The 22,132-nt window shown below is 54.3% G+C and overlaps 1 protein-coding gene across 12 annotated transcripts in view; it reads right to left on the bottom strand.

Annotated features, from left to right (window-relative positions):
* Positions 1-22,132, bottom strand: part of KDM6B (lysine demethylase 6B) — a 100,014-nt gene that overhangs the window by 42,181 nt on the left and 35,701 nt on the right. For 5 of the 12 annotated variants that reach the window (XM_053260423.1, XM_053260412.1, XM_053260416.1 and 2 more), the window contains 8 exons: positions 7,992-8,105; positions 7,017-7,162; positions 6,197-6,311; positions 4,572-4,670; positions 3,407-3,635; positions 3,172-3,264; positions 2,544-2,711; positions 1,107-1,253 (listed from right to left, as the gene is read on the bottom strand). In XM_053260423.1, the coding sequence (XP_053116398.1) occupies positions 1,107-1,253; positions 2,544-2,711; positions 3,172-3,264; positions 3,407-3,635; positions 4,572-4,670; positions 6,197-6,306 (846 nt within the window). In that variant the 5' untranslated portion in view covers positions 6,307-6,311; positions 7,017-7,162; positions 7,992-8,105. Of the gene's footprint in view, positions 1-1,106; positions 1,254-2,543; positions 2,712-3,171; positions 3,265-3,406; positions 3,636-4,571; positions 4,671-6,196; positions 6,312-6,525; positions 6,562-7,016; positions 7,163-7,991; positions 8,106-20,297; positions 20,575-22,132 lie in introns of those variants that run through there. The other 7 variants (XM_053260415.1, XM_053260419.1, XM_053260424.1 and 4 more) reach the window with 7 other exon arrangements.

Here is a 22,132-nt window from a genome sequence, read left to right as displayed (position 1 = left end):
ACTACCACAAGTGCACTGCCGGAAACGTGCGCATTCAGCAAACGGCCAAAGCTCGCTCGAGTAAGTGAGCCAGTCCACGTGCCGCAAGCAGGAGGCTGCAGACTCACTGCCCACTGATCCACTGAAAAGTTTCCTAACCCACCTTTCAGGCTATATGGCCTCCCAATGTGGCTGACAAAAAAGTGCAGTTCAAACACAAGTGGAAAAACCACAATACAACAAAAGAAAATTAAAATAGCAACCCAAACCCTGTTAGAAGCATCCTAAGAGCAGCTAGAGAGTTAAACCAGCAGAACGCCAGTTGAAGCCCCTCTGCAAAAAGCTTGTGGCAAGTGGAAGGTTTTTACCACCCTTTCAAAGCTTGCTAGGAAAGGGGCCCGGTGCGCGTCCACAGGCATTCCGGAGGTACAGCACCAACACAAAGAAGGCCCTGCTCTTGGCTTCTTTCAGCCAACTTAATCCGAGACGGTGGCCGACCCAAGAACAGAGCTTACAAGACTGGTTTTAAAGTCCGGGAAGGTTCACACAGTGCAGGTGGTCCTTACGGTATCTCGGGCTGAGGCTGTGCAGGGCTCCAAATGGTTAACACCATTCGTGAGAGTGAGAAACGTTGTGATTTTTTAAAAATAAGAATTGATTCTATGTCGTGCCAGAAGCATAGAATGTCAATATACCCATGAATACCAAGGGGAACTGAAGAGCTAGGAATAGTTAAGAGTGTCGGACTAGGATCAGAGAGACCAAATCCCCATTCATCCATGAAACTCACTGGGTGACTCTGGGCCCTTCTCCCTCAGCCTATCCTACAGTGCAGGTTTGTTGTGAGAACACACACAACCACGTACACCACTCTGGGCTCTCTGGAGGAAGAGCGGGATAAACATGTAAAAATAAATTTAAGAATAAACAAAATGCATTTCTCTTCTCAAGTATGGCCTCTCAACTGGGACGAGGGAGTGTGGGTTGTCCAAGATAATTGGCTGCATCACACCCGCCCGCAATGAGGGGTGGCCACATTTTTGACCAGTGTGGTGGGGAACAAAGAGGACCCCACAAGACATGACGACACAGGGTGAACATGGCAGGGGTGGGGGCAACAGCCTTACTTGTCTCTCTGGGGCAGTCACGATCTTGCGTTCCTGGCCCCACGAATCTCCATGAAGGGGGTTCCAGAGCCCTGGTTTAGGCAGCTGGTAGTGGGGGTTTCCGGGGACACCAGGCCCAGGAAGATGCTGGCTCACCCCGTTACCATTCTGCTCCAGGGCAAACATTCAGGGGGGAGGAGGGGAGAAAGAGAAAGAGAGAGAACGAGATGGTCAGACTGTCTGAAGCTGCTCCCTGCCCACATCTGTCCCTATGCCCCACCCCCAAGCACAGGCTACAGAGGAAGCTGCCTTATGCCTGAGTCTGACCCTTGGTCCATCCAGCTCAGTACTGCCTACACTGACTGGCAGCGGCTCTCCTGAGACTCAGGCAGGCCCTCTCCAGCACTGTTCCCTCTAAGATGTGCGCACACTCACAAATTTTCTGATGTCCACTCAGTTCATTTTAGCTCCCGCTCAGGCTGAATCAGGAAGGCCCCACTCTGAATGCACATGTGCGCACACAGTGCCTTGATACTGCCGCCCAGAACAAAACTCATTCCGCACAGAGATGGGGAAAATTAGAGGGACCACTGGACCCCAGCCCTACCTGGAGAGGCCGCCAGGGATGGAAGCTGGGACCTTCTGCACGCACAGCAGAGGCTCTGCCACTGACCTACTGCCATTCCACCCCCCACCCCCAATAAACCTTCTCAGGGACTCTATGGAAACATAGGAAGGTGCCTTCTGCCAAGTCAGAGCCTTGCATCACGGAACTCTGTGCTGTCTACACTGACTGGCAGCAGCTCCCCGGAGTTCTAGGCACAGGGGTCTTTCCCCAGCTGTACCTGGAGACGCTGCCAGGGACTGATCCTGAGACTCTCAGCCTGCAAAGCACATGCTCCGCCACTGATCATCTTCATCCCCATAAATAATAAATAAGCTTTATTTCTGAGCTGCCCCATAACAAATTGTTCTCTGGGCAGCTCATAACCACGGAGCGATGGTCTTGCTATCCTTTTATGGTGAAAGAGAGAGCCCAAACAAAATGGGACAGGTATTTCCCAGGGGGACAGGATAGATTCCCACCTGCCTCACAACAGAACGGAGCAAACCGACAACCGTTCGCTGTGCCACCTTTGTGCTGTTGTCAAGTCACAACCAAACCTTTTCTCTCCCGGTGCTTTACAGCAACATTTGAACCCTCGCACCGTGGAGCGAAGCCACAAGCAAGCACTTCTCAGAGAAGCAGGGCTAGCACCCCCCCCCCCCCACCTCAGGGGCATCACAGCGGAGAAGGAGCCAGCTGGAGCGCCACCCAAGATCCCGGGCAAAGTTTCGGCCGGCGGGAGAGCGCAAGCAAGAAGGCCTAGAAGAGGAAGCAGTCTCCAAAACGGAGTACCTGCGTATCTCTAAAAGCCCACGTTGAGTGCCCCAGTTCCTAGCCGCGCCCCCCAATACCTGGTCGGGACTGGTGCTCCTCCGTCTCTTCATGGGGGCGGGCATCTCTTCGCCGTGGCCCGGGTGGGGCGGGTGCTGCACTGGGGGGATGGGCTGGACCATGGGGGGCTCCATCGGCGGGCCAGGTCTCTTCAGCTGGGGGTTGCGTTTGGCCGAGAAGTTCCTCTTCTGGAGGCCCGGGAAGAAAAGGAGACAGGAAGGCGTAAGGATCTCGCTCCTCCCTTTGGGCATCCCTGAGCCATTTTGGAAGGGCGGTATACAAATCAAATCAAATCAAATCAAATCAAATCAATCAATTTTGAAAAAGAAGAAGACCAGGAGGCTTCTACTGTAGAGAGGCCGGAAGATACAACGGCTACGGAAGGATCAGGCCGGGAACGCTAAGAGACGGAATCAAAGCAGCCGGATCAAGTGTTCTGTTTAAGGGAGCAGAAAAAGCACGTCTTTCGTGGCCGCCTCCAGCGCAAAAGGGAAGCAGAAAAAGCATCCGAGGTGGTGGGAAGGAGCAGAAAGGGACCCAAAGCACGAAGCCCCGAGCCAGGCGAGGGGGAGACGGACGCTCCTGCCGCCCGCGAGCCCCCGCCGCCATCCTCCCCCCGCAGGCCTTCCTCGCCGCCCCCCAACGCACCTCAAGGTGCAAGAGATTCCAGAAGTGCTGCAGGGGGGGCAAAGATTTTGGCCGGTGATGAGACGACCCCGAATGGAAATTCCACAGCTGAGCCTGGAAAAGGGGTGGGGTGCGCAAGGAAGGTTGTGATTAACCGAGGGTTGGCAGCAGCGAAGCCCCCCCCCCCACAAACCCTCCTCCTCCCCCACCCCCCACCCCAATCAAAGCCCGCCTCTCCCCTCCAGCCCCTCCCCACCTGCTGCACGTGTCCAATCCGGGCGTGGATCTTGTTGTAGTTTTCGTAGTCGCGCAGATACCGGGCGGCGTTCTGGAAGCAGCGCAGCGCTTCGTCCCAGTCCTGCTCCGACTCGTAGATCTCCCCCAGCTGCTCCCAGAGCTGAGGCTGCCCCTGATCACGGAGCAGGGCCTGGACGCAGCCATGGATGGCCTCCAGTTTCCCATGCAGCGGGCGGGGGGCCAGGTTCCTGGGTGGGTGGGGGGAAACCAGAGTGACAAGGGGGCATAGGGCCAGCAACGGGGACGAGATGATGATGCAGCGGCGGCGGCGGCGGCAAAAGGGGCTGGGACAGTCAGGAGACCCGAGAAGGAAGAGGGACCTAGCAGAGCGGAAGGAGCCGCGGGGGGAGGACGGAGGGGGAGGCAACAGGAAGGCGTGGAAGCCCAGACTCTTGATGGGGAGGAGAGCTGGTCCTGTGGAAGTGAGGATGAGGATCCCCTTTGCTAAGCAGGGTCTGCCCTGGTTTGCATTTGGATGGGAGACTCCACATGAGTGCTGTGAGAGATTCCCCTTAGGGGATGGGGCTGTAGAGCTGCTGCTTTGCAGGCAGAAGGTCCCAGGTTCCATCCCTGGCAGCATCTCCAGGTAAGGCTTGGAGAGCCGCTGCCAGTTAGTGTAGGCAATGCTGAGTTAGATGGACCAAGGGTCAGACTCAGTATAAGGCAGCGTCCTCTGTTCCCCCTACTACGCTCAGGGCCAGTGGGCTGCTGGCCAGCAGCTTCTGGGGTGCCTTCAAGCCCTTCTTGTGGGCTTCTCCGAGGCATCCAGCGGGGACTCAACGGGCCCTTTGGGTCTGACCCAGCAGAGCTCTCCTGAACTTGGATGAGAAAAAAGGAAAAAGCGGAGGCCCAGACTGAAAGTGACCCAGGCACCAGCAGGGGCACAGCTACAGCATTTGGCGTTCTGCTGGGAAGGATGGCCCCCTCCCGGCCGGCTTGCGCAGCTCAGAGTCCAGGCTTCCACCTCTCCCCACAGCCAGCCTTCAGAACAGGGGTCCGGAGGGAGGGGCTGTGCTATGGGGCCCGTCACGGGGTGTGCCACTTTGCGCCCCCACCCGCACATGCACCATGCAGCATCCACTCACGGGGCGTCCGATGCCCCGAGTGACAGGAGAAACACTCACCCTGGGGGGAAATAACCCTTGCTGTGTTGCCCCATGTTAGACCCATGGTTGGGCGGCAGGTGTGGAGGCATCGGAGGCTGACCGACGCTGGCAGAGCACCTGGGGGCGGGGGGAGAAATCAAACCACAGGGTAAGGTGAGGGGTCTGCTTCTGAAGCAGGGGTGGGCAAGCTGAGGCCCTCCAGCTGCTGTTGGACTACAACTCCCATCACCCCCCGAAGCTGTGGCGGGGGGTGATGGGAGCTGTAGTCCAACAGCAGCTGGAGGGACTCAGGCAGCCCACCCCTGCTTTAGAGGGAAATTGGCCAGGCCAGGCCCCCTGCCGACCTCTAAGCCATCGCTGCTGCCCTCATGCACACCAGCTGTGGTTACTCTGTGGTGAGGGAACTACACTCTGCACGTGTTCAGTTGTTATGTCAACGCACCCTAGAGCAGTGCTGGGGCAAGGTTTTGCAGAACTTTGCTGAGACTGAGGAGGACTAGTGGTGGGAGTTCACATATAAGGTCTTGTTTGTTTATTATTTCTCTATGTAGGCCGCTTTGGGAACTGTTGTTGAAAAGCGGTATATAAATATTTGTTGTTGTCGTCATCTTACCCGGGGCAGAGTTTCCCAGGCCTTCTAACAGCAAGTCTTTTTAGGTCAACAGGTGCACAGAGCTCCTCTCCTAGCTCACAGATGTGTGCAGGCCTAAATCTAAACTCATTATAAGCCAGTTCTAATTTGCTGACTTCCCCGCTAACAACATGTGTTGCTCTATTACCCAGTTCCTCCACAAAAATACACTTTCCAGGGGTCTTGTGCAAAGCTCCTTGTGGGCGTTTGCTTTGCAAAATATATTTACCTAGCAGTGAGGGAGGCGGTTTACTTTTGTTCCAAAGGTGGAGCAAAAATCCTTTTGATGACTGATTAAATTGGGGCGGGGGGGGGGATATTATTTACATAGGAAAAGTAGAGTGTGACGGAGACAATGAGTTGAGCTTTAAGGTTTGCCGATTTCTCACCCCTCACCTGATCGTCACAGCCCTTGCCATTAAAGGGATCACTTTTTCCTGAGCATGAAGAAGTCGTGCATGCTTGTATGTGCACACCAGGAACTTACTACTGGTTTACTACTGCTGCTGCTGCTGGTGGTGGTTTACTACTGCTGCTGCTGGTTTACTACTGCTGCTCCTCCTCCTCCTCGTGGTTTACTACTGCTGCTGCTGCTCCTCGTGGTTTACTGCTGCTGCTGCTCCTCGTGGTTTACTACTGCTGCTGCTCCTCGTGGTTTACTACTGCTGCTGCTCCTCGTGGTTTACTAGGCGAGGCCTGCCTGGGGAAGCTGAAAGTGCTTGCAGGCTGAGGGTCCTTCCTTTCCGCTATCAAGCCTGAACCTCCCTCCTCTTGCTGTCTACTGGTTTACTACTGCTGCTACTACTGGTTTACTCCTACAATACTCCTACTGGTTTAATGACATGACAGCAAGCAGCAGGTCCCGCATGGTTTACTGGGGCTCCCTCTCACCAGGAGTGCTTCGAAGCAGCAGTGTGAGCCATTTGGGTGGGGGGGGGAGGGAGAGAGAGAGAGAGAGAGAGAGAGAGGCCGGCCTCCACCTATGCACTCGGCTGCCTGGCCAAAGACTCACCTGCCGCCCGGGAGCCATGGGCGGGGATGGCACGAGCTCCAGCCCACGTTGCCGAGAGAAAAGGGATCCCGTCCAGCACGGCCCCCTATCTGTTCCACCGTGCGATGCATCCAGTCTGGAGTGGAGAGGGAACGGCGTTTAGAAATGAGGCAGGTGGGGGTGATGCCTCCCACTTTTCTCCATCTCCTTGCTTGTGGCCACTTTGTGTTCTCCACCCCACCAACCGCTGGCCCCTCTTTCCCCTTCCCAAGCCCACCTCCCCTGACGCCTGGCCCCGCCTCCTGTCCTCAGGCCAGCCCTGTGCTCCTCCCCCTCTTAACCCCGCCCACCCTGAGCCTCAGGCCTCCTCCTCTCTCCTCTGACCAGCCTCTTGCAATTCCCCACCCATCCCACCTGCAGCCTCCCAAAGGTGTTCTTTAGTGCACGGGTGGGCAACGCCTCCAACAGTTAGACTACAGCTCTCATCCTCCCAAGCCACAATTTACGGTGGGTGGTGATGGTGGGATTTGTAGTCCAGTAACAGCTAGAGAGCCTCAGGATGGCCACGTTACTGTAATCCCTGGAACATTCATGTACTTAAAAATAAGCCAATTAATGGTGCTGCTCTTAGATATGGAAGCTTTTTATCTTGTCATGATGCTTTTGTTTTGCATTCTGTAAGTTTTCTAAACTACTTCGGGGCATCTATATATTTATAACAGTAGAATGGAAGAGAAATATCCAGAAAAGAAAAAGCCAACAAATAAGTAATCTCTCCCCCTCCCTTCAGTTCACATTCCCTTTTGCTAACCTCTCCTCACCCCCAAAGCCAAAAACTTACCACTCCTGCCGCACTGGGTGCGTCTTGGTACCCCCCCTCCACCACCCCCGGATCTGAGCGACGGGTGCCCCCACCCAGTCGCTGGTGGCTGCGTTTTTCTCCGGGTTCTATTTGACCCCCTCCTCCAGTCAATGGTACATACAACGCTGGGGAAAAGGGGAGAGAGAGAGAAAAAGTCACTCCAAAGAAGGAGAATGAGTTTGTTTTATTCCCAACAGATTTCCGCTCTGCCTCAAATTCATAAGCCACAGCAAGGCAGGTCAGAAATACAATCAATTCAATCCATATATTCCTACACTGGAAATCCTGGAATTTAGCTACTACACAAAACAGCATCTTTAGCAGACGTATTTAATTCATTTTGAAACCAAGTGACCAAATGCATTATTTTGATTCCATGGCAAATCCAAATGATCTGCATTTGAAATCAGCACATTCAAATGGATTTCATATTTATTTTGAAACTTCTTATATACCGCCTCCTCCAAAGACTCTAGATGGTGAACAACAGAAATAATAAGCCTTGTTCATATAAACAAGGGCTGAAATTTATGGGGTTGGAGTCCATTACTTCAACTCTCGTTTTGTTTTTTTAAAAAGGATTTTACTGTTGTGTTTACCTCAAAGTTTGCAGAAATTACACAGAGTCTCTAAACTGGGCAGAAAAAATGTCCTTCTAATCTTTTGCATTTCAGTATTAGTTGAACACCCGCACACGCTATACTCAACACAGATGCATCAAACATTTCCTTCTCTGTGACTGTACAATTCAGTGCAGGAAGGAGTTAACATGCAGTGTATGTCCACCCAATGAAAACAGGCCCCACCCCCTGCAGGGTAGGGCCTCTCTTCTCCTCCTCCAATTGAATCCCTTCATTTAGAGAAAGGAGGTGGGGGCTCTGCCAATGACTGCTCCAGCATTAACTCCTACCCTTCCACCACTCTGGCTGCAAACCACACCCTGCGATCACCTACCCTGCTAGGGACTGGGTCTCTTTCTCCTAAAAGACAACCAATCGCACGATGTCCCTCACGTGGCCACCAATCATCTTTCACATTTGTCTCCTAACAAGGACTGAAATCACAGAGCTAGAAGGGAAAAAAGACTAGGTTAGTCTTCTGGCATCGACTGGGGTCTCTCTGTTTGAGTGGCAAAGGCCCCTTGTGCCGGCATGCACAATTCAAGCACTGGCTGTGCAGGGTGATTAGGAAGCCATTTGTGGGGGTGATGGGGACAGAACAAGGCTGAAACATGAGCCTGGCCAAAGTAACATTCACAAACCTTTCAAGACCAAAAACAAAATATGTTGGGGGGCGGAATTACTGGCTGGTATCCTGACTGAACATAGGGAACCGTGTTATACAGAGTCAGACCACTGATCCATCTAGCTCAGGATTGCCTACACCACAGCTGCACATCCTTGACTATTGGCCACAGTGGCTGGGGATGATGGGATTTGTAGTCCAACATCAGCTTGAGGGCCGAGCTGTGCAGCCCTGGTCTGCAGTGACCGGCAGTAGCCTTGTCAAGGTTGCAGGCAGGAGTCCAGCGCTCTTCTGCATGAAAGCAGGTGCTCTTCTGGGGAATATTGTACAGCATTCACATGCAGTCGCCCGTTCAAATGCAAACCAAGGCAGATCCTGCTTAGCAAAGGTGACCGGTTTGTGCTTGCTACCACAAGACCAGCCCTCCTCCCTAGAAGTCCCATTGAAACTAACAGGGTCAGTTAGTTATTCAAAGCAAGACTCTGAAATGCCAAGGTAGTCAAAACAGCCTGCAAATTCCCATACATTATTAAAACACAAGTAAATACTGTATACAACAATAAATATTGAAACGACAGGTGAGGCTTGACGCTTCCACAGTAAGTACAAAATAATGAATTTGCCAACTAGCATAGAATTTACTCGAACGAGCGGAGTTCCGGACAGGGATGCAAAGGGCAACAAAAAGGGTCCCCCACCCCTGTGCATGTTTGGCAGAATTCTAGGCCCACGGCTCAGTAAGGTGCAATGTTAACAGAGGTGGAACTGCTCAGCTCCTAGTTTTCCTCCATCTTCTCCCAAAGGTGAGTTATGTGGAAACTCATGAAAGGTGAATGGGGAGGGGTCAGGATTGCAGTTTAAGGTTGATAAGGAGCTGGGTAGGAAACACCTATCGACATTCAATGAGATCAATGTGCAGTGTCCAGAACGGGATGCAATACACCAGATAAAGTCTGCCTGGTGCAGAATAAAGTGGAACTATTGCTCCTTGAGACTCGGAAACAGCTACGGTCGTAAAATAACTTGCTAGTACACTTTCAGAACATCTTGGAGAATGGCTGAAATGCCGCTGCACTGGAGGTGGACTAATGTAGATCCAGTCTTCAGAAAGGGTGAAGAGGATATGGGGTTTGTTCTCAACACGCCTAAGTGTCTATTTCAAGTGCTTTAAATGCTGTTAGTGAAATGAGTTCGCTGGAAATATCCTTCGATCCTATTAGGTAATTGCTACCGTCTCTCTGCCTCTTGGTAACATCAGGCATGTTGTACTGGAAGCCAGGGTTGGTGGCTTCATCTTTTGCCAAGAGAGACTGGAAAGCTGGCAACTCATAAAGCTTATGAGAAAAGGGGTGGCTACAACTTCCTGGACTACAACTTCCATCACCTCTTGCCACAACAAACTGCAGCAGGAGATGATGGGAATTGTGCTCCAGCAATCACCAGAGAGCCTCGGGCTGGCCACCCTGTCATTAGAGAGCAGTTGGAAGCTGCTACCCACCTCAGGCTTCATCTAAAATGTGGAGATCACCATGCAGCTTAGTCGAAATCCCCCACTGAAATCAGCAATAGAGAAATTGGACTGCCTTATAGGACTGTTAAGAACAGGCCCAAGGCCTATCTATTCCAGCACCCTCTTCCACACAGTGGCCCACCAGAGGCCTCTGTGAAGCCCACAGGCAAGAGGTGAGCGGGCATGCCTTCCTCTCTCCAGCTGCTGCTCCCCTGCAACTACTATTCAGAGGCATCTTGCCTCTGAGGCTGGAGGTGGCCTATAGCCCACAAATTAGTAGCCATTGATAGACTTGTCCTCCATGGATTTGTCTAGGCCTCTTTTTAAGTCATCCAGGCTGGTAGCTTTCACCACTTCTGTGGCAGAGAATTCTACAGGTTAATTAGGCATTGTGTGAAAAAGTCCTTCTTTTTGTCAGTCCTAAATTTCCTGGTCATCAGTTTCATGGGATAACCTCTGGTTCTAGTGTTATGAGAGCGGGAGAGAAAAATTCTCTCTCTCCACACCATGCATAGTTTGATGGACCTCTATGTTTTCTCCTCTTAGTCCCCTTTTTCCTAAGCTAGTAGCCATCACCACATCTAGTGGCAGAGAATTCCATAGATTAATTATGTGCTATGTGAAAAAGTAATTCCTTTTGTCGGTCCTAAATTTTCTGGCCTTCAGTTTCATGGGGTGACCCCTGGTTCTAGTGTTGTGAGAGAGGGAGGAAGTTTTCTCTTTTTCCACTCTCTAGTCCATGCACAATTGTATATACCCTGATCATGTCTCCCCTTAGTCACCTCTTTTCCAAACTAAAGAACCCCCGATGCTGTAGCCTAGCCTCATAAGGAAGGTGCTCCAGGCCCCTGATCATTTTGGTTGTCCTCTTCTGCACTTTTTCCAGTTCTACAATGTCCTTTTTAAGATATGGTTACCAGAACTGAACACAGTACTCCAGGTGTGGCCACACCATAGATTTGTATAAGGGTATTATAATAGTATCAGTTTTATTTTCAATCCTCTTCCTAATAATCCCTAGCATGGAATTGGCCTTTTTCACAGCTGCTGCACACTGAGTCTACACTTTCAACCAGCTGTCCACCACGACCCCAAGATCTCTCTCTTGATCAGTCACCGACAGCTCAGAACCCTTCAGTGTTCATGTGAAGTTGGGGTTTTTTGCCCCACTTGCTTACATTGAACCGCATTTGCCGTTTTGTCACCCGCTCTGCCAGTTTGGAGAGATCCTTTTGAAGCTGCTCACAATCTGTTTTGGATTTCACTACCCTGAATAGTTTAGTGTCACCTGCAAATTTGGCCACCTTGCTGCTTATCGCAATTTCTAGATCATTTATGAACAAGTTCAAGAGCACTGGTCCCAGTACAGATCCCTGGGGGACCCACTTCTTACTTCCCTCCATTGTGAAAATTGACCATTTATTCCTATCCTCCGTTTCCTGTCCGTCAACCAGTTACTGATCCACACGTAAACTTGTCCCCTTAGCCCATGACTACTAAGTTTACTCAAGAACCTTTGGTGGGAAACTTTGTCAAAAGCCTTTTGGAAGTCCAAGTATAATGTCAATCGGATCAACTTTGTTCACATGCCTGTTGACACTCTCAAAGAACTCCAAAAGGTGAATGAGGCAAGACTTTCCCTTGCAGAAACCATGCTGATTCTCCTTCAGCAAGGCCTATTCTTCTATATGTTTAACAATTTTGTCCTTAAGTATGCTTCCCATCAATTTACCCGGCACCGAAGTTATGCTGGCTGGCCTGTAATTTCCCGGATCCCTCCTGGATCCCTTTTTCAAAATCGGAGTCACATTAGCTACTTTCCAGTCCTCTGGTACAGAGGCTGATTGTAGGGACAAGTTACATACTTTTGCTAGGAGATCAGCAATTTAGTATTTGAGTTCCTTCAGAACTCCTGGGTGGATGCCACCTGGCCCTGGCAATTTGTTAATTTTTAGTTTTTCCAGACAGTTTGGAACATCCGCTCTCGTCACCTCAAACTGGCCCAGTTCTTCCATGTATACCACTCTTGGCTACACACACACACACACACACACACACACACACGGAGCAATGTGGAGGTAATAATACCAACAATGGACTCCCTCCGCCCCTCATAATGCAGGAAGCATTGATGGGACTCTATAAAAAATTTAACACACACACCCCCACCCCCACCATCACCACACGATAGGGAGTTTGAACAGAATGAGCTTTGCTTCAGTGTTGGGGGGAAGCAGGAAACGCTGCTGGCAACCCAATGCAGAGATAAGGCCCGGGGGGGGGGGTTCCTCCATTGTCTCCTGCAAGCTGTTGCCTTTGTTACCCCTGTCGGAAGAGATAGCCCAGGCTTCAAAAATAAACAGGAAATCCAATCTCCAGGAGAAGAAACTGCCAGTCTAGGGCTTTCTTAGGTCTATGCCTGAAATAGACCAATGAATGGGACGGGGAGGAAGAGGAGGAGGAGAGAAAAACAGAGGGGGAGGAGTCCCGAGCAAAATTTATAGAAATACAAACGATATCAGAGAGATCTCCGGAGAGCATCTGCAGTTTGGAGAAGTTTAGATCAGAGCTGGGAGAGTGGCGGGGGGAGAGAGAGTGTGCAGCTGTGAACTAGAAATGTTTCCTTCCTGAAGAACAATTCTGTGCAGTCCTAAAGCCTGCAATCCATGTAACATGTTTGGCCCAATGTAAACAGACTCTGTACAGTGCCCTGCTCCTGGAAAGGCCTTGTTCTAGGTGAGAGCAGTGTGGGGGGGGGGGGAGGACTCTGCATGCACCTAAAAGCATCCCGTTGTTATTATGTGGTCTTGTTCTTGCTCATCACCTGTTCCAGGGCAGAGGAGCCAGGAAGTGGTAGTCTCCGAAGCCAAGCAGCCTTATTTCAGGCTTAGCTGTCTGGAACGGATCCTTGACTCTCTGCCCCGGCCCCCCTCCAGGACGACTGTTGTGGGGGTGTGTGGAAATGTCTACACGCCAGGTTTGGCAGAGCAGGGCTCCTGGAAACGGGAGACGGCTTTCCCACGCTGCCACCGGACACCGAGGGAGGGAAGGAAATGGGGGCCCAGACAGTGACTCGCTAGTCACCAACAGTGCCTGTGACTCACCGCTGAGCGTCACTGCTCATACAATCACACACACACACACACACACACACACACACGCTCCCCCCCCCCCCCAATGCCGTGGCTGTCTGTCTCCTGCCACAAGCCAGACAGGCCGGCCTGTTCTCCGGTGTGGTCAGAGCCTCCTCTGGCCTTCCTACCGTGGGCGAGAGCCAGCTGGTGTCTCGGGCAGGGCATGGACTGGGGAGGGGTGGGCAGAGGAGGTGGGGGGCTCACACCCACGCGGCCTCCCCCACACCTGGCCGCACTTTGGACCCCAGGGCTGCAGGACAGGAGCGAACTTCCTCCCCACCACCTTTCAACTCTGGACAGGGGCAGCAGTGCCCTGGATTTATGTCCAGACCCAACTGCAGTCCCCAGGGCTATTTGTGGAACTGCACAGGCTGAGAGCTAAGTTTGGCTCAAGGCGGGGCGGGACGCAGCAAAGCACGGCGGGGGGGGGGGGGGCCTCCGGTGTGTGCGTGTAATCCTGGCAGCAGGGGTGAGCCTCCCTCCCAGAGAGCCACTGGCGCAAAGTCCCAGCTTGGAATAGGCCGACAGCCTTGCAGAATCACAGCACAGGCCACCATCAGCACCCCAATGGCAACGCCACACACCAGCCTCCTGCCAAGGGCCCCCACTACCAGCTGCTGGTGTGAGGGGCTCATGAAGAAGTCACAGGCAAATCACAGAAAGGCGATTACGAGGCGGGGGGGGGCACACAAAACCATGTGTTAACAACACACACACACACACACCCCGTGGCGAGTAAGGTAGACAACTCTGACATTAAAAGGCTGTACGTTAATAACATCTTAGATCAGGACTACACAACTCCAGCGCTCTGGCTGGTTTGGGACTACAATTCCCATCATCCTCAGCCACAGCGGTCAACCGCCTGGGCTTAGGGGAGTTGGTCCATCTAGCTCAGCATTGTCTACATCGACAGGCAGCAGCTTCTCCAAGGTTTCAGGCTCAGGGGTCTTTGCTGGAGATGCCACCGGAGATGGAACTCGGGACCTTCCGCACGCAAGGCAGATGTCCTCCCACGGAGCTGCAGCTCCATCCCTTAAGGGGAATATCTTGCAGCAGAAAGTGCTCACAGGTAGTCACCCATTCAAATGCAAACCAAGGAAGACCCAGCTTAGCAAAGGAGAAAATCCATGCTTGCTGCCACAAGACCCGCCCTCCTCCCCAAATTGTTGTCCAGCCTCTGCAGGAGGGCTGAAGTTGTGCAACCCTGGGTTAGATAGGTCACAGGACACAGGCAAGCTGAGATGTGTGTCTATGACAGAAGATGCAAAGGACGTGGTGCTTTTAGCAACTTTCACATCATGCAGGATGCGCTGTGAGTAAGAGACCAGCCAGAAATATACACGCTCTCTCCCTCCTCACACCCACAACCGCATGCTAACTGTATGGAGGAATTACTTATCTGAACCAGCCACACAAATATGACAGGGTTGCTCATGGTGGGGGGGACCTGTGAAACGCAGAGGTCCGAAATCCTCCCCCGCCCCATTGGTTCTGCACACACAAATTCCAGAGAGCTCTTCAGAACACTGGAAGAGCATCTGCCCCAAAGCGGAGCGTACATGTGAACGGTGCCTGTATAAATCGTGCACGGCAGAACAGGTGGCCATGGGAGGCGTGTAAGTCATGCACTTCTGGACCTGTAAGGCCGACGTGGCTGGGCAGCGTGCGGTTGTGTGCTCTCTGTGTTTACACCTGCGGACAGAGGAAGCTGCCCTATACCGAGCCAGATCCTTGGTCCCTCTAGCTCAGCATTGTCTACAAAGACTGGCAGCGGCTTCTCCAAGGCTGCAGGCAGGAGACTCCTCTCTCAGCCCTTTCTTGGCGATTCTGCAAGGGAGGGAACTTGGGACCTTCTGTACGCAAGCATGCAGGTGCTCTTCCCAGAGCAGCCCCATCCCCTGAGGGGAAGACCTTCCCCTGCTCATATACGTAGTCTCCCATTCAAATGCAAACCAGGGTGGACCCTGCTGAGCAAAGGGGACGATTCATGCTTGCTCCCACAAGACCAGCTCTCCTCCTCACACCACTGCTCCCTACCCAGCTGCACTTGTCTTTTATTATTTATTCACTCCTTTTATATCCCACTCTTCCTCCAAGAAGCCACTTAATGGCGCATCGGGGAAATGACTTGACTAGCAAGCCAGAGGCTGCTAGTTCGAATCCCCGCTGGTATGCTTCCCAGACTATGGGAGACACCTAGATCGGGCAGCATAGGAAGATATAGGAAGATGCTGAAAAGGCATCATCTCATACTGCGCGGGAGGAGGCAATGGCCAACCCCTCCTGTATTATTCCAAAAGAAACCACAGGGCTCTGTGGGCGCCAGGAGTTGACACCGACTTGAGGGCACACTTTAACTTTACCTTCCTCCAAGGAGCCCAGGGCGCTGTACACCAGGGGTGTCCAACCACGGCCCTCCAGCTGTTTTTGGAATACAACTCCCATCATCCCCAGTCACAGTGGCCAGTAGCCAGGGATGTTGGGAAGCTATAGCCCAACATCTGCAGGAGGGCTGCAGTTGGACACCTCTGGGTGTACATGGTTACCATGTAGGTCAGGCGGAGAGAGAAGTGACTGGCCCAGAGTCACCCAGCGAGTCTCATGGCTGAATGGGGATTTGAACTCGAGTCTCCCCGGTCCTAGTCCAGCACTCTAACCACTACACCACACTGGCTCCAAGGCTCCTGTGGGCAGGGAGGCAGGAGCCCATTTCAAGGCACAGTCTGAGTGCTTACGCTTGGCTCTAACCACTGCACCATGCTGGTGCTCTTTTCTGTACAGGAGCGCATGATGCACTTCCACTTCTGAACGTGCTGCACACATCCATGGGCTTGTGACTTCCACATGGCCCCGGAGTGGCACACGTGACGGGTTCTCTCCCCCTCGCACCCCCTCCCGCCAGCTCCCTCAGGTCCACAGGGGAAGGCACGACTCCAGATGTGGCAGCCTCGGGGTCTGGGGCCGCACCTTCCCAGCGCGGGTGTGCAGACAGTGGGAAAGGCTGCCAAAGGAGGTACACGCCTGGCCCCCTTTCTCTGCTGCTTTTTGCCGCCAGGTGAAGACGGGGCCTCCCTGGAAAGCGATTCCTCCTGCTCTCTCCCTCTTGTCTTTATCTGTGTGGAATTTTACCAGGTTACGTTCAGGCTTCTCCAGGCCGCGTCTTGCTTCTCCTCATGCCTGAGCACATCCAGACACTCTCGTGCTCTCCGCAAACCCCTCTCCACGCACGGCCACACACCCCGTCCCTCTCCGTGCGCCACATGTTCACAAGCGCATTACGTGCTCACGGCCGTGACCAACCACCCGCCTGGCTCGCACTTTTGACTCCCATGTGCCCAGCTGCGCACCTGAGCGGTATGCTCTCTCTCTCTCTCTCTCACACACACACACCCACACACACCGTCCCCAAGACGGAAGGTACCCCGCCACACGGCAGTCTCCCCACTCCTCTGCACGTGAACGGCAATCTCCCCGCCCGGCGGCCGTCAGACTCTCCACGCCGCGGGGTTTTTGGGCTGAGCCATGACGCAGGCGGGAGTGAGCCAAGAGGAAGCCACGGGGGCAAGTCCCAGCACAACGGAGCGTGGGAGGCTGAGGTGGGCCCGTGGCAGACGCACCCAGCCTCCCGCTCTCACACCCTCCCTTCTCCGGAGGGCCGCGGCGGCCAATTCCCACCCCATCTGGCCACGGTGCCAACGCCCCCGCACCGCTCCAGGCCTGCACGCGTGGGCTGCCGATGGTGCTCTCGGCCGCGGGGAAGCAGGCTGGAAATCTCCCTGCGCGGGCCAAGGGAGTGAGGCGATAGATCGCTGCTGCGAGGAGCAGCACTCTGCCTCCCCCTCTCGCTCAGAGAGCCCAACGGGCACTGTGGGGAAGAGCAGAGATGTCATCCGGCTCAGCGCACCGCACCGGGGAGGAAGCGAGGCAGGGCATCGGAGCGCAGGGAGGAGCAGGAAGCAACCCCCCCACACACACCAGTACACACACACTTTAGGAAACCGGTTCTTGGGCAAGCGGCGGAATAGGCCCAACCCGTGAGAGGAAACCGTATGGCCCGGCCCAGCCCAGCCGAGGGTGGCTGCAGCCAGGCCGGGACCATCTCTCCCGTCCCCCCTCTGCAAATTTAAAACCCACCGGGCCAGGAACGAACACGAAATAGTTCGCTCGCGCATGCGCACCTCAACACATATCAGGCGCCACCAGCCATGCGCCCCAAACCTCTCCCTCCCACGCCACAGAATTCTGGGTAGGCCAAGAAGGTGACCCTCCTTTCGCGCAAGCCGCCTCCACAGGCACGCTCCCGAGGTGCAGGGGATCTCCACCCCTCCCACGCCACCGGGAAGGTAAAAGCAGAGCACCTAGGGCGGGGGGGGGGGCTGCCAGGAAAGCAGTGGGGCAGAAAGGGCCCTGCCACTGGCCTCCCCCAAATGCTCCCCAGAGCGTGATCCCCCACCCCACCCCGCAGAGATGCTGTCCTCCCAGAAGCAGAGGCTGCCCACCCAGGCTCCCCCGGCTGGATCAGGGATGACGCCGCTGACCGGGGGGGGGGGTGGTCCTGGGCTCCCCACACCCACCGCCCACGGGGGAAACAGCCCTTTCCGTTTCCCTCTGTGCAGCCAGGCTGAGCGGACTGCCAAGAAAAGGGAAGCAGCGGAAAAGCTACAGGGGAAGTCGCAGCTCACAAGAGCGTGAGCTGGGGGGGGGGTGAGCATGCCCCCAGCACGGGAGGGGGGGTTAAGTGCGCCTTCAGCACAGAGGAGACCAGCAGGTATCCCGGGGAAGCAGCCGGCGAGAGAAGCGAGGGCGGATGGACCCGAAAGCAGCCAAGGGAGGAAGGGGATAGCGTCGTGTGGGGAGAGTGTGGAAGGCGGCCGGGTGTGGGGCAGAGCAGAGGGGGCAGTCACTGGGAGAGGGGGCTCAGAGAGAATCCTGTGGGAAGTCTGAATAGGTCAAGGGGGCCCAGAGCCTGGAGTGACCCCACTTCTTTCCGGGATGTGGGTTTAGAAAATCTGTGTGTAGGGAACAAGCCATGTGGGGTGTGTGTGTGTGTGTGTGTGTGTGTGTGTGTGTGTGTGATTCATTCAACACAATGAATGGTTCCCCCACACATTGAGACACAGGAGGGTGAGAACAGCTGTGTCAGCGCTGAGTCAGCACCAGCCAGGCTGCCTTCTAGCCCCCCCCCCCCCCACACACACACTTGTGTCCTGGAAACCACAGAGGATTGGGAAGGGAGGGGGTGTGTGGAAAGTCACGGCCGCCGGTCATTCATCCCCACACGCATTCCGAGGGGGGCAGGCCCAGAGAGAGGCGAACCGACATCCACACCGGTGACGGTGACGGCACTGCGGGGGGGGGCTTCCCCACCCCCCCAATGAAAGAAACAGGCCCCAGTGCCCCCCCCCGCCTTACAGGGGGAGAAGAAGGGCGCCATGCCAGAAGCCCACCGACTTCCTCAGACGGAGATGTCCTTTAGCAGCTGACAACAAAGCCACCCACTCCCACTAGTGGGGGCCAAATGGCACAGCTGTCCCTTCCACAGAGAAAGAAGGCAACACAAGGACACAACACCACACAGCCCCGACTGACAGACGTCAACTCCTCCTCTTGCAGAGATAAGCAGGATGCCGGCCAGGGACTCAGAGATGCCCCACACAGCCACAACAAATCCACAGGGACACACAAACACACACACACACACACGACACCTGGACTGCAAAGGGTCAGTGACACAAATGTGTGTGTGTTTTAAGTCCTGCTAACTAGGCAAAGAGGCACCTTTTAAAAGTGACGATTCCCTTTAATTAGCAGGGGGAGAGCAACTGGCCCTATCCATCCCCAGCACAGCATCCCTCTAGTGCAGGGGTTCTCAACCATGGGTCCCCAGATGTTGTTGGACTTCATCTCCCATAATCCCCAGCACCAGTGGTCTTTGGTTGGGGATTATGGGAGTTGAAGCCAGCAACATCTGGGGACCCAAGGCTGAGAACCCCTGCTCTAGTGGCTGTTGCTGGTGTCTATTTAATGTTTCTTTTTAAGATTGTGAGCCCTTTGGGGACAGGGAGCCATCTTATTTATTTATTATTTCTCTATGTAAACAGCTTTGGAAACTTTTGTTGAAAAGCGGTAAATAAATTGTTGTTGTTAAATTGCATCACAAGGTGTTCGTTCTCTCTCTCTCTCTCTCTCTCTCTCTCTCACACACACACACACCCCACCCACTTGGAAGTTCAGCTGATTACGTTAGAGGAAAGCCCCACTGGCTTTTCAGGGGTTAACATATCACAGGGGCTGGGGAATCCCCTTCTTCTTAGGTATACAGCATGGGATTCCCAGCGAGAGGATCACATTTCTAAAACAAGCTTTACCCTGGACCCCATTTTTACTGTATTTTTTATTTCATGGTGCTGAATTTTAATTATGTTTGATACTGGTTTTATTGTAACTCGCTCTGAGATCTTTGGGTACAGGGCGGGCTAGAAATGTAAATAAATAAATAAATACCACCACCACCACCCCCCCCCACACACACACTTTCCATCCCTTCTTTGACTGCTCACGCTGAATGTGTGAGGGAACACAACACAACATCACAACAGCAGCCCAGTACAGGGGGGCCTCCCCACTCTACGGGGGGGGGGGAGAGCACAGGGCCAGGTAGAAAATGCCCCCCCCACCACAACAAGTCAGAGAGACACAAATGGGAGATGACCAGGTGCGTGACAGATTGTAAAGAGAGATGAGATTTTGGCACAGAGAGGTCCGTGCACAGGTGCAAGGGAAGCACAGAGCCTACACACACACACACACACACACACAAACATATACAGGGGAGGCCAGGACACAGAAACAGGACACAGAGATGGAGGCCCAGAGTCACCCAACTCCAAAGGAGACCCTGATGCTCAAGCAAAACACAACCACAACACTGGGGAGACAACCTGAGTCTCTCAAAAGGCAGGCCACTGATGAAAGATGGAGCACACTATATTACAACTTCGGTGTATCCACAAAACAGAGTTGTAGCTGGCTAGAAACACAATCTCTCTCTCTCTCTCTCTCTCTCTCTCTCTCACTCACACACACACACACACACACACACACACACGAAACAAACACAGCCAGAACGCCACATTCATCTGAGACAGGTTCAATCAAGAGTGCCTCTGAGAGTGTGCGAAGTCCCACATGGCAGAGCCGCAACACACGTTTGCTCGCACACGCTGTCATCACCAACCCTCCCTCCCTCTCGTTGTGTGGCCCAGAGGGAAAGAGAGTACAGGTACACACACACACACACACACACAAGACCCACAACCCAGCCTCACTCAGGGCATGGCAGCCGGAGCTGGAGAAAGGTCGCCTTACCTCCTGGCACCCAAGGGGTGGCCCCTCGCGAGAGGCGTGGCCCACTTCAAAGGTGTCTGCAGGTCCCCCAGGGTGGAAGTGGGAGCAAGGGGAGAGTTGCCGGCTCAGCCAGAGGGCTTTTGGTGGAGCGCAGAGACCAGACAACACCACCGGTGCGTCTAACTTCTTCGGTGTGTGTTTCCTTCCCTCGCTTGCCTGCCTGCCGGCGGCGGCAGCAGCCGCGTCTCCGTCTCCTCCCCTCCCCCTCACCCCGTGCGGGGGTCGGGGTCCCTGCCAAGTCAGCGGAGTGTGCGCGCGCGCGGGGGGGGGGTGGATTCCGGCCACAGTGACTCAGACCCCCTCCCTCCCCCGGGAAACTGGTCCAATTTAAAGGACGAGGGTGACATCATCACCCCCAGCCTAGGTCCCTCCCTCTCCCCGGGCCACCCGTTGCCCCGCCTGGGAATCCCAGGGAAGGCGGCGGCCCTCCCACTCGCAGCCCAACCGCCCGGCCTCTTTCCCCACATTGCATTCTGAGGAAATGCAACCACAAAAATACAACACAGTCATAGCCGCCGTGGGCTGGCGGGCAAAAAGCAGCGCACAACAACGGGAGGCACACAAGGATGAACACAGATAAATAAAGGCGCACGCACACACAGCCCTCTCGTTTCTTTGGGGACGAAAACAACCGTTCCCGGATTACGTCCACGCACTCAGGGTTGATCGGCAGACACACAACCCATGACGGCGGCACACTCAGAAGACCCATCTCACACACACACACACACACACACACACACACACACACACACAGAGGAAGGAAAGCCAGTTGCTCAATCGAGGCGCATGCCTAGTGCCACAGAACAGTCGCTCAGGGGGGCTCTCCAGCCACAAGCATAGTGGGAGATGTCACTGGTGCTGCGCCTTCCTCTCCGCTCCCTCTTCTGGCCCCGGGAGCCCCCTCCCCACTGTGTCATGCCTGGAGCAGCGTGGAAATCCTGGGCACACCTGGGCCCTGCCGCCCACCAGGCCCACCCCCTGCTCCAGCCCCCTGCAGCCTCCCGGTTGTCTGAGAAACTGAAAGCGATTTCCAAAGCAACCCTGAGGCGGTTTTAAAAAAACATGGCCACGCGGGGCGGACGCCGGGATCACGCCAGTTGCTGTTGGCGGCGGGCACAGGCACACGTCATCCGCCAGAGCCGAAACCTGCTCCCTGCTGGATGCAAGCGCGTTCTCGGGGAAGCCAGCCGGCTCCAGGGCGCAAAGCAAGTGCCAGAAGCTAGCGCAGGAAGCTTATGTGGGAGCGCACAGGTCAGACACACCAAAGGGGCGATTTTGCGTGTGTGTACGCGCACATAGAGAGGTCCCTCCCCCACACAACTGACTGGCACCTTACATGCTTGGAGGGGGCCCCACAGAGGGCACACCACCTTACAACACAACGGTCTACCTGTCAAGTAGGTCCCCAAACTCTCCCATAGCACAGAGACATCAAAAGGCATGCGTGCGCACACTAGCTGCCCAGACACTTTCACAATGAGACACCTGGGCTGTAGCGAGGCAAACAGTTAAACATTCAGTCGTGGCTCAGTCAAAGATGCACACAGATAGCAACTGATTATCTGAGATGGGGGTGTGTGGGGAAATCTCGAGAGAGGGACAGAGAGAGCGAGTAGGGGAGGTGGACGCAAGGAAGCCAGAAACTGGCTGTGGAACAGTGTGGAATTTGTACACAAACTCTACAGAGGCTGCTTCACATCACATGCTCTTTAGGGGCCTAGATGTCTAGATATCACACACACACCCCGTGCTGAAGTGAAGTGTTCCCGTAACAGCAGCCACCTACAGAAACC

This window comes from Hemicordylus capensis, chromosome 6, assembly GCF_027244095.1.
Source record: "Hemicordylus capensis ecotype Gifberg chromosome 6, rHemCap1.1.pri, whole genome shotgun sequence".
In the NCBI taxonomy this organism is placed as follows: domain Eukaryota; kingdom Metazoa; phylum Chordata; class Lepidosauria; order Squamata; family Cordylidae; genus Hemicordylus; species Hemicordylus capensis.
Note: the sequence above shows the minus strand (reverse complement) of the source record. Positions and strands in the feature narration are given on the sequence as shown.